The sequence below is a fragment of the Acipenser ruthenus genome, chromosome 53, assembly GCF_902713425.1.
Source record: "Acipenser ruthenus chromosome 53, fAciRut3.2 maternal haplotype, whole genome shotgun sequence".
Lineage (NCBI taxonomy): Eukaryota > Metazoa > Chordata > Actinopteri > Acipenseriformes > Acipenseridae > Acipenser > Acipenser ruthenus.
The window spans coordinates 3,746,168-3,758,616 of NC_081241.1; the positions used below are offsets into that span (position 1 = coordinate 3,746,168).

At 40.3% G+C, this 12,449-nt stretch overlaps 1 protein-coding gene across 1 annotated transcript in view; it reads right to left on the reverse strand.

Moving 5' to 3' along the window:
- Positions 1-1,611: 1,611 nt before the first annotated feature.
- The window catches only part of LOC117433086 (trinucleotide repeat-containing gene 6B protein-like), an 80,213-nt gene continuing 69,375 nt past the window's right edge, over positions 1,612-12,449 (reverse strand). The window contains exons 20-24 of the mRNA XM_059016465.1: positions 12,254-12,349; positions 10,475-10,684; positions 9,613-9,683; positions 8,928-9,067; positions 1,612-7,177 (exon numbers count right to left, since the gene is read on the reverse strand). Coding sequence (XP_058872448.1) covers positions 6,712-7,177; positions 8,928-9,067; positions 9,613-9,683; positions 10,475-10,684; positions 12,254-12,349 — 983 coding nt within the window. The 3' untranslated portion in view covers positions 1,612-6,711. The remainder of the gene's footprint in view (positions 7,178-8,927; positions 9,068-9,612; positions 9,684-10,474; positions 10,685-12,253; positions 12,350-12,449) is intronic.

Here is a 12,449-nt window from a genome sequence, read left to right on the forward strand (position 1 = left end):
GACGTCTTGGATTACAGATGCTGCACATTTTGGAAAGCAGCGTGAAAGTTTAAATATACATCTAGCCCCTTCTCTAAAAACCCTGAAGCAGGAAATTCAGCTTCAAAACATGTGGGAATGTACTCTCAACCTCCTAAACACCACACTGCAGCAGCAGAATTTTAACTAACAACGAGGGAATGTGCCGATTACCTGGTCAGCACTCCTTCAAGGAGCACACATATCTAACACTCGGCACCCAGCACCGCAAGCTCTGGACGGCAAGACCAGTTCAATACAGGACTGGAATCAGGAGAGGTTGTTAACCCTAAGCTGCATGCCAGGAGTAAAAACAAAGAGCAGAAATGGGTCAAAATCAGTCACCCACCATGGTCATTGAAGGCAATTTTCACTTCTAAAAGCATAGTGGATAATTACAATGTTGAAATGGAAATTATTGGACGCATGTTTTACTGTAAACACTGTTTAAAAAGAAAGTCTAAAATTACAATGGCTACTGCACTGCCTGATACAGAATGCTATGCCTTTAGGAAAAACAACAAGACTTGTACAGCTAGCCAGCTGTTCTGTTAAGCTGGAAGTTGAATAGTGGGAACTTAAACAATTGAAGCTAGCAGGTAAGAAAACACATTTAAGATGTTGTGGCCATTCTCTTTTCACCCTGTAAGAATCTCCACTGCACAGCAGTGACAGCTGCTGACAGAATACGAAACTACACACTGTAGTTCTGTGTCCAACCAGACAGTCAAGTAGTCTGGCTATTCACCTTCACTCCCTCTGCACACCAGCAAGTCACCTCACAAGCGTCCAGACAATCCTTTCCTCTTTCTACACATACAGGAGTTTGCTCTGGGTATGATTAAGGCTGGGACTGAGATTCAAGGCTGGTTTCACCAACTCCCATTAGCACTAATATTTAAACTGCGTAGCACAAGGTAGCCCGAAGGAAGTGCTTATCTGGGTCTGTATGAATTCACACAAAACAAACAGCAGTAGGAGTAGTCTGTATACTTTTTTTCAAAACCTGCAAAATCGGATATAAAAACTGCAGCATACCACTGTCCTAAAACTTGAAACCCTCAGACTTCACTGTGTTGTGATTGCATTGAGACAGTGATGGGGGAGGATGAACAGTTGAAAGCGGCGCTGAAGAAAGCAGATCTGCCACAGTTTAGATTATCATGCCTTGGAAACAGTCTGTTGCTTTTCAGCAACTTAGATCCACTAGCCAAAATTACACTTTTACCAGACAGTGCAAGGCTGTCACTTAGTTTAACGAAAAATTGCATTTTTTTTTTGTTTTAAATTAGACAAAAACAATAAGCTTGTTCCCTTTTGATGGTGAGAGCTCTCTTAGTTCTTTGTTTTCTTTATAACACTCCTAATGTGGTTCAAGAGCATAGCAGCATACGGACGAGAATGAGGACAGTTTTATAATACAAGTTTGAGGCAAAGACTGCCATATCATTTGGGGTCAGCAAACAAGAGCACCCTCCTGTCATTTAAACTCTGCAGGCAAATCCTCTTTGTAATGGTTTGGATTGGCGCAGCTCAGGCACGGAAATTGGCAGCGTTTGAACAGAAAACAGTGAAGCCCAGCAGACTGCATAGTTAACTTTTTTTTTTTTTTTTTTTAGTTTAAGTTTTTGTACAAACAAATTACTTTTAACACCAAAAAGCTTGAGGGAATTTAGTTTTTTTTCTCCTTTTCTTAAAAAAAGAATCTTAACACATCTTTGACAGATTAAAAATTCACATTTGCATATTAATACATATCAAGGCCATCTATTAGAGAAATAAGATCAAGGCTTTTTTCTTCTTTTTTTTTTTAAATATACAATAACTCTTATTTTCAGTAAGATTGAAAGGCTACAGGAACACACACACATACAGGAGCATTACCAGGTGTGTTTGCTGTTGCTCAATAGCCTTTGTAACTTTGTAAACTATAAACTTATGAAAACCTGGGAGCTTCCGAGCTCTCTATATAGCATCTGGTAGTATACAGAACATCCCTGTGTCAGTCAGGTTAACTCATTCATACAAAACCATTCACCCCCCTCCCAAAAACATAACAAAACCAACCCATACCGGGTTACAAAAGAACCTGCAATAGCTCCTAACCTCTTGTGCCCCCACCCTTTCTAACCACTTGAGTTGTACATTAAAAACCAAAAAGTAACAAATGAGAGTCAATAAATCTGCACTCAAACCTCCAGTTTCTGCACCAAGCGCTGTACAGATTAATGAACACATTGGTTACAGTGGTATTATCAAAGGGGACCAGTGTAGCATTGTGCTGGCATTGCAAACAGGAGGGTTCGATGCAGTGAGGGTGGAGAAGCCGGTATTAGAAATTAACAATACTAGAGGTAAAACGTACATAAAAATAAATTAAAGAGACAACACTGTCTTTCTTTAAACACATTAGAAGGATATTTGTTTTTATTGTAGCATTTTCAAGTATGAAAGGGCTTTCTTCGCAAGCCTGCGAGTCCAAGCAAACACCTGCGATGCTGCAATTCTAGGCATATGATCGTCTTTGTAAAATGGGTTATTTTGTCCTGGCTGAAATCATCCCAATTTATTTATTTAACTCACGCACTCAAACGAATACAACAAATACAATTAAATCTGCAGAATCTTTTTTCTAGAAGAAAGGAAGGAGGAGTAGAGGGTCATTCAATGTTGTACTACAGTGAAAGAAACCTCAGAAGATGGAGTGAGCTGCATGTTTGGTGCCTCGAGCAGCACCTGGAAGGACGTGGCAGGCAGTTTAAACAGTTCGGTACGCAGGGCGGAGCATGAACAGTGACAAGTGCAATCTGCGTGACCAGGGAAACACTGGGGTTAGCAACACCCTGCTGCTCCCTCTGCAATGTCCAAGGCAGCCCGTGAATATTGTCAACTTACTGACACGTCAGTGGTCACTAAATACTTGATCTGTCTGCAAAGTTTTGTCCAAGTCTTCAATCATTCTATTTATGCAAGACTTTGATTATGAATGTATTAGTAAATAGAGAATTAGGAGAGGAAAAGAGAACAAATCTCCAAAAACATGCATCTCAGATACAGGCGGACGCTGCAGCTCAGAGCCCTGGCACACCAGCTCTGCATAACACAGCAGACTGTGGTTCTGGAATCTGGGAAAGATATGCTGGAAAGATCTCAAGAGGGGACAAGTGCAGATTACCTGAATGTTTCACTCTACCTGATCTGCACTTCAAAAGGAGATGGGAGGAGTCAACCCCACCAAATATACCTACAAATGTTTTATTTATTTTTTAAAAATAATTTATCGATTCCCCTAACCTTCCTTAAACACTTCGTAAATAAAAAATGTTGTTCAATTTCGGGCCATACCGTTAACACTGCTCCAAATGATTGCTTTTAGGAAAAAACTAAACAAACAAACAAAAACACAACACCACACAGACTACAATTTGTAAAGCCGGTTCTGTAATCAATGCCACACATGACGACCAACAGTGACCACCTGGAACCTCTTTGGAATAAAGTGAGCATGCTCAGGCAAACAGCCCTGCATTACAAAACACACCAGCATGTAGGTGCAGGAAACACATTTTACAAGACAAAACAAGTGCATGCCTTACAGCTTACCCTGTAGAAATCAGCATGTTTAAGGGAATTTCTTAGCTGTTTAATATCCTACTGTGTGCATACCATTCTCCTCCTCTGCTTAGATTTGCTATTCTTCCATTACATTTGCCTGTTTTGCACAAGCTTCAGTGCACAATGCTTCATCTATGGTCATCAGTGCCAAGCATGGCACTTTCCCTACAATCACCTTTAAGAGACTTTTCAGATCATTCATTCGCTTGTGCAGTTCCAAGTAGAACACATCATACAGAACACACATGCAACAGGACATGAAAACAGGTCAGAAATGCATTACCGGGGAAATGCAGATGTTTAAAGTCCTATCTCTAAGATATATTTAATTATTTTCTCAATGTGATTGTTTCCCAAATCTTCTCTCTTAAGCATCCTGTATCTTTCAACAGATTTTTCTAATAGCCCACCCCACACAGACAATGACCACATTTAGAGTGCTTTGGCACGGTCTGGTAATTCCCGTGACATCGGATATTATTGCCCAATTAAACATCTTGCGTTTGTACACCGTCAAACAGAATTGGATTGTAAGTGCGCACATTTATGCATTGTTTATTCTTTTTCCTTTAAAAAAAAAAACAACAACAATAGTTGTCAGACCAACTCAACCTTTGTTTTAAATAGTGCAGGACATTATGTATAAGTGTAATAGAGATTGTAAAATGTAACAGTTTTATGTAAAATTCTGCACATACAGTACATATGTTTTCAAAGCATAGGACGACGCTGCCGAGACGGACGTTTCGAGTTGTGTAGGGTAGACTCCTACTTTTTTGTTTCTGCACCCTCCTTTTTATTGACAAGATTTCAGCTTTTAAGCCCATGCTAATTCAGCATTGAAGCAGACAAGGTAAACCATTTTCCCCTCCATGTTTGCCAAGATCTCCTCCAGCAGGCAATTACAAAAGAGCCACGACTCAAACTGCGAAACTATACTGGTTGGAGAGTTAAGAATGAACAGTAGATTTAGCAGGAGGCTGATTGTTCTTGTTTGGGCACAGTTCTGATCAATTAGGTCACAGATCTAAACCAAAGGAGTTAAAATTGAAAAAATAAATCATGCCAGACTGGAGAAGTGGTCTCCCACACCCTTGCTTGTGTAACTTGTCTTTTTTTTTTGTGGCATTTTGCGTTACACACACACACATACATACAAACAGCCACTGCAGAGTGAGTTCAGAAACACTTACAGAACTTCACGGATTAAAAGACATTGAGTTTGTTAAAGTCTAGAACTGTTTAGTGACTTATCGTGTAACAAAATGTGTAATTAAATTCTTGTTTAATTTGTATGGTCCAAGTCACAAGCTCCTTTGTGTCACAAATGATAAACTCTTGTCAGTTCGGTTGCTGTACTTCTACAGACCAGCCTTGGATTTCTGTGCAAAACAGGGTAGTGCTTCTACTAGACCACAGGAAGGACAAGTCTAGCTTCTGGCAGTATTCAATAAACTACAGTCAACGACCTCCAGGGAGGGATTGCAGGAGACAGACATTACGGAAGTCCACAATGCAAGTCTACAACAGTGTCTCGCTTCAGACAAAAGTAAACAAACAAATATAAAATCTAAGTGCTGCATCAAAACTAGCACTGTTTCAACTCAATGGCCACAGACTTTAAAAACTGGGACCACATGTAAATACAATGACAAATTTATTTTAACACCAAAAAAGGTATTCGCGTGTTCGCACCACTTTTCCTGAACCAATTTCTCCTCCATCTACAACCTATAATCCAAACTACTACAGAGTAATGGAAGCCAGCCTCAGCATTGTTAATTCAATGACAAGTGTGCAAAACAGGCTCTTTTTTCCTCCAAAGGTTCCCGTTTTTGTGATAAAATAGAAGTCAGTTATTGTGGTTTTAGTTTCCAAGCTACATAAAAAAGAATGCAATGAGCAGCCAGTATCTTTGCAAGCTCTAACAGTGTTTATATCTGCGGGGAGCTGAAAGGATGCTCTGTGTATTATTTTTAAGATTCTTAAAGGAAATACAAAAAATGACAAACCTAAAAGCAAAGTAGTACTTGTAACAAGCTAAACCATAAACAAAAGGTGCAATACTTTAAATCTTGCTAGGCAATCAATACTAAAAAAAAAAAAAAAAAAAAAAAGAACACACAACTAAACAAAACAAAGCAATGAACAAAAGGATAATTCTTTAAGAACATTCGTGGGTAAACGTTTTCTGTACTGTGCATGGCTGGCAACAGGAACTTATAGGGGTGGTCGATGATTGTGGTTTGAGCTTCAAAACCAGGGTGCTGCAAGGGACACAATGCAAAATGCTTTACCTTTCAACCATGTGCTGCCAGGTTCCCTGCCATTCACTCCATTTCTTTTCCTCTCTTCATTTTATTATTTATGTTTGCATTTTATATATATATATATATATATATATATATATATATATATATATATATATATATATATATATACCCACCCCCAATGTATTATTACAGTGAGATTCCACCAATTTACAAGAGCTGGCTGGAAACACACCCAGTGCAGATAAAGACTGTTTGTTTCTCTCTCTTGCTCCAGTATACAACACGTTTACACCTGTAGAAACATACAAATAAAAAGTAAAAAAAAAAAACTCTGTTATAAATGTTTGCTTTTTCTGTCTTAAAAATGCATCTCGTTTCACATTTGAGTGTCTCTCTCTTTCAGTTGGCGATCATTGTTCAAGTATATTTTGAAAGAAAGTGATATGTTCATTTCTTAGTAATTAAGTTAAAACGGGTCATATGCTTCAAGACCGATAATTGCTTCTCCCTCCCCCTGACTGAATATTTTGGCGTAGTCTTATTTTTTGTCCTTGTATTTCTAATAAAACTTGGTTTATTGCAAGTTGGGGGGAAAAAAACAAACAAAAAAAAAAAACTGTCAAGTTATTAGTGCTGTTCCAGAACACACACGCTCTTCCCACACATTCACGCATACACACACACACAAAATTGGTTAAAACGAGGTCAGAGTTGAAAGTTTTTTTTCTTCTTTTTCTTCCTCATCCTCCTCTTTCTCCATAACAATAAACCCAGTTCAGATTTTTAAATTTTTTTTTTTTTTTTTTTAAATGGAGTCCGTGCCCCCTCCGAGGAGATCCACTGGCAGTAGAGGAGCCGGGCTGCTGATTTGGTGGCTGTCTTCCATGCTGGGGGAGCCCCACAAACTCGAGGGGTACCCGGGGGCTCCACCCCAGAGAGACTGGCGCTGGGTGTCCCCCGCGCCGCCCCCCACCGTGGCCCTGCCTGCTGCTCCGCTGCTCCACTGGCTGAACAGGTTCAGATTGGCGCCTGCCCCGCTGTTGCTGGGGTCCACAGGGCTGGCACTAGTATCTAGGCTCTGCCAGCCCCCCCCCCCTCCCGTCACTGGCACACTTGCCCCCCCTCCTCCTCCCGAGCTGCTCGACACAGACGCTGACACCGCGGTGTTCTGAGCCCCGCCAGTGACTCCACCCTGGGAATGTGCAAAATAGCGGCTGACCTCCTCCTCGCTCACAAACTCCGCCAGGATGGTGGTGTTCCCCAGCACGCACCTGGGAACGAGACACGCAAACATTAATCCAGCCCTTCATAAACAGAAATCATTTTACACCATCTGCTCTGCTCTCCCTACTACTCAGACATTGATTTGACACTTTGACCAGGAGTCTTACCGTTGAAAACATACATGGATCCTACTCACAAAGATTGATCAGTTTTTCTTCTAAAGATTGTCTTGGATAGATTAAAGTTAGATATTCGTAAAACATTAACTGCAAAGTTGGACTTTTTTTATTTATTTATTTATTTTTTTTTTTTAAGATTCACTCTACAACCTTTAAAATAAACAAATAAATAAATAAAGAAATAAAGAAATAAATAAATAAATAAAACAAACAAACAAACAAACAAACTCAGGGCTTGAAACTCCCACTAGGCCTCCAGAACTTCTCTCATTTATGTATAGTACTTAAACGTTTCAACTAGGTGTTTGAATGTATAATCATATAAAAGTATTATTTTTTTTTGAATTTCTAAGTTCAGCTCTCAAGTTATTAAAACTAGAACTGCCATGCAGGTCAATTTGACCCATTTTGGATCCTTCGTTTTGTTCCAGATATGCAACTGAGAATATAATCAGAAGGAAATATTTAATCTTGAAAAGTAGTCATTTTTACTGGAATATGGCAAGCTGCACTCAGATGCATACAGCAAACTGAAATGACAGGTAAGAGAACAACTTATGTGCCGAAAACGTAGGTTATATATTCTTTTTTTTCTATTACTTTTAGAAAAAAAAATTCTGTTTTACAGGTTTGTATACCCGTTACACCTGTAAATGGGTATATGTACATAACCGTTTCTTTTGAAATGTATATTTTTTCACTGTTTGTAGTCATGCTGTATATGCGCTCATTTTGAAAATAAAGCCTTTTATGTTTATTTTTCCATTTAAATAGGGTGTTTCTGTGATGCAAATGTTATATACGATGTTCATGAATAACTTGATACTGTTAATTCTATTTGTTTCTTTTGGTTTTGCTAAATTGTGCAGTTCTGTGCATGGATAACATTTAGATTTCATTTTGCTGTTAAGTCGTTAATGGGAAATTTTACATACCGCTACAATACGTACGGGATTTAAATGTATGTACTGTATTACAGTTAACGTGTCGTCCATTTAGTTTTGGCAAGTGATTTTCAGAATCCTATTGTTTTGAATAAAAATACTACTGTTAAATATGTACTTACAAAACCAATATAGTACATCTAAATGGAAGTCTACTTATTTTAAAACAGTCCTTTCAGATATGTATTTTTGATAGTGTCCGTTTTTCAGGGAACACAAAAAAAGATACAAGGGTTGGAACGTGCCAAAATGAAATAATCAGATATGCATCACACGCATTTAACCGTCACCGAAGTAAAAATTGTATAGGATATGTGAGTGCTGGCCGGTATGGTCTGCTGTGGCGTGATGATGACAAACACGGTGCTCGCCGGTGTTGTTTTGCTAATCAGCTGGGGCTCCAGGGCTGTCTGCATCTTTAACAGTTAACCATACTAACCTTTATTTAAAGTAAGAAAAAAAAAAAAACCTGTCAGTCTTTGTGAACAGGATCCCTAGTAAGGCCATACTTAGAGGTTATAAAACTAGGTTGGTGGCTCCATACAGAGACATTGAGAAATACTTTCAGGCTAAACATTTGTCGCTGAATTCCCTGCTGCTGGGAGTGGAATTCTCTAGGGCACTGTACCAATGCAGTGCATTGAGGCGGAGGGAGATTAAGAAGATGCTCTCACATGTGCAGTGCAGTCTGTGCCTTGGCCGCCTCTTGCTTGCTGCTGTAGCGGATCAGAGCGCTGCCCTGCGTCAGGTTCAGGTGGAATGTCAGCAGGGGGCCATGCTGCATGCAGATCGTACGTAGGGTGGAGCCGTCGATCTGGAAGAGAAGCCAGAGGCAAATCAATGAGGGTCTTCACATTCACAACCAGCAGCTGAGCTTCAACAAAGGTGAAGCAAAACTATAGGAAACTAGCGGCTGGTTTCACAGACCTCGATTGGCACAAATCTTGGACTAACGCATGTTAGGCTAGGTAAGGTAGTCCAAGATCAGCAATAACCAGAGTCTGTGGAAATTTGCAGCAAGTAGACAAACTCTGTGGCGAGTGCTTCCTTCAGCCATAAGTACACTGAAAAATCCCCAGAACTCGCTATACTAGACTGTATTGAATTAGCTGGCTCTCGGATCCCCAGTACAATACTGTTCTCTATACTAGACTGTATTGAATTAACTGGCTCTGATACCCAGTACAGTACTGAGTTCTCTATACTAGACTATTAAATTAGCTGGCTCTCAGATCCTCAGTACCGAGCTCTCTGGACTGTATTGAATTAGTTGCCTCTCAGATCAAGTGACCAGGTCCTTGTTCATTACCATGTTTCCCCTCACACTCTCCCTCCCATGACCAGGCCCCTGTTTATTACCTGTGGAGTGAGGTTACTAAGCACCAGCCAGCAGCTAGTCCGGGCCACCCCACTGTCACTCCACGTCGAACCTGCAATAAAAACACACTCAGATATTCATGAAACAATCTTGGACTCTTGAGAAGGAAGCCAGATCTTTGCAAAGCAAAACAGAGCCCCTTGGTGGACAAATCTCAGTTGCAGCAATGTTTAGCACCAAGAATAACCCACAAACAACCCACCCATTATCAAAAGGTTTGCTTATAACTAAGGTAAACACAGACTATCCTTAAATGCCCCTGATAACTTTCAAATTAGGGGTCTCTAGCAAGAAAACAAAGTAATCATTCAGTTAATAAATGTATGTAAGAAATGTGCAGAAGGTAGATGCGAGTAGATTTTTATTTTAACTACATAGGCCATTATTAGTGATGCTTGTGCTGGACATGCAACTGTAGTGGACTTTTGATCAAAATTCTCACATCCTCAAGAACGTGTTCTAAGGAACGCCCATTGCAAATGTTATAACAAAGGGGTCAGCATTTCTCAAGATATAGCCAATGCCAATGAAATCCTATTTTTTATTCTCTTTCTTAAAATGTGACCACCTACGCTATTATCCTCAAATCCACTTGTACTCTATGTTGTCTCAAAAGCTTGTATATTTTCATCTTCTACGTTGGTCCAATTAAAAAAAGGTATCAACTTAAAAATAATTTCTTTTTCATCTAAAACAATACAGCTACGGTTGTTTAAAAGATAGAAATCAAAATGCATGTGTGGTTGAAGTACACATGTGAAAATCTCCATATCCCTTATTGGTATGGTTATACAGATCATGTAGGGTGATAACTGGGCCAAGCAGAATTTAATTTATTTTTACCTCCCACATATCTGGAGTCCTGACTGCCGCCTCCCCAGCCTCGAGCCAATCGGGGAGCTCCCCCAATCCAGGGGGAGGAAGAGGGTTGTTTCTGATTGGTGAGCCCAGGAGGGGGACGGGGCAGTGCTGTAGTGTTGCGGGAGCTCTTCCAGAGCTTGTTGTGTCCGATGGGGTCAGGGGGCCAGCTGGACTTGTACTCGCTGTGCTTCGCTGAGGAGGGAAGCACCCCGTATTAAACCTTACAAATCCTGCCCAAAGCCAAACGTTTGAATACGGCAAACCAAAACCGCTTTCAACTTCAAGTCTCCTCAGTGTCTTCATGCTGTATGTTAGAATGGTTCACGATTCACTATACACACTATTTTAGAGTGTGCACTCCACCCCGAGTCACACACTCACTGTATAGAATGAATCTCAAACCATTCTAACATTTGAAGCCATTGAAAATGACTTAGCAGAAACATTTGTCATTGAAATTCATTTTTTTTAGTATTTAAATTTAGCACTATTGAGTGTTTAACCCTTTCCGGTCCGATGATGGACCCTGTCCGACATCATCAAAAAGACGTAAGACACGGGTCTCTAGTCGTTTTTTCTCCGGAAAAAGCCGAGAAAACCATTCAATGGCTGAGTGAGACCGATAGGAGGAGCCGAGAGAAGCCAAAAAAAAAAAAGGGGCTGATCTGAGCAATACACATAGCCCCGACACCACATAGACAACATGGACATAAACAAGATAGCTGCTTCTGCATCCAGCGCATCTGCAGAGCTTTGAGATGTTACAGTAATAAAATAATTACTTGGATCGCATTATTGAGGAGTTTGGTGATAAAACGAGTGATCAGGAGATGATTTATCGGTATGCACGACTATGAAGAGTTATTTGAAAAATACAGCGAGTGTCCTGTTGATATGCAGTGCCTTTTAAACATGTTTTACTGTGAAAAAAAACACTTAAAACAGCACGTCTAAAACAAACTGCGCGTGTGAAAATAAATTGGACCTGACGCACCTGAGATGCGCTGAATAAATGGACCGCAAAGGGTTAATAGTTATGAATGATATATTAAGAGAAATCAAAAGTGGATAATGAACATTCCCACACAATGCTGTCAAGGGAGTCTTGTCTAGTAAGGTTACCTAATCAATTTAGGAGCTAAAGGAATTATAGCTCCTAATAATGATAATGCAGGGATGGAAAACAGTTCCATATTGCGCATTGCCTCCAACTGCTCTCGCCCGGCTTTCTGCCTGCAATGTGTTTACACACGTTTACTCCATGCAAAAAAAGAATGTTGTTAGGTTTGCAGAATGTTTTACCATGTGTCTAAAGAGACACACTTGAGATTGTTACCTAATAGCAGTGGCTAAAACAAGCTTGTAGACAGCTTGGAATGGGTGAGACTGCAGTGCAATGATTCTTATTTCCATACCTGTAACAAAGCCGGTATAGCTTGTTAAACTGAACTACAGCCAACAGATTGAGTCGGCTAAAAAATTACTAAAATAGGCTGGGCTTGACCAATTAAGTTCTCACTGCTGAAATTTCACACAACAGCTCAGGAAAACCTGTGCCTGACTGCAATTCATTCTGCACCAGGCGACTGACTGGCAATCTCTTAGAATGGCATATGAAATATGTAACTTACTTTGATACATTAAAATAAAATATAAATCTCAAGTTTGAATTTTCCCTTTACACTGAAACGAACGCAGCCCCAAGCTGTGGTTCAGAGTGCAGCAAGGCAGAGGAAGCATGGCAGGGAGGGGGGGCGTTACCTGAAGTGCTGTGCACATGTGAGAAGGAGCTGTCGGAGGCACTGTAGGGCCAGGCACCGGGTGAAGGCAGCGAGGTGTTCAGAGAAGGGTTAGAACCTGCAGAATGGAAACCAGATGTGAGAGAGAGAGAGAGAGAGAGAGAGAGAGAGAGAGAGAGAGAGAGAGAGAGAGAGAGAGAGAGAGAGAGAGAGAGAGA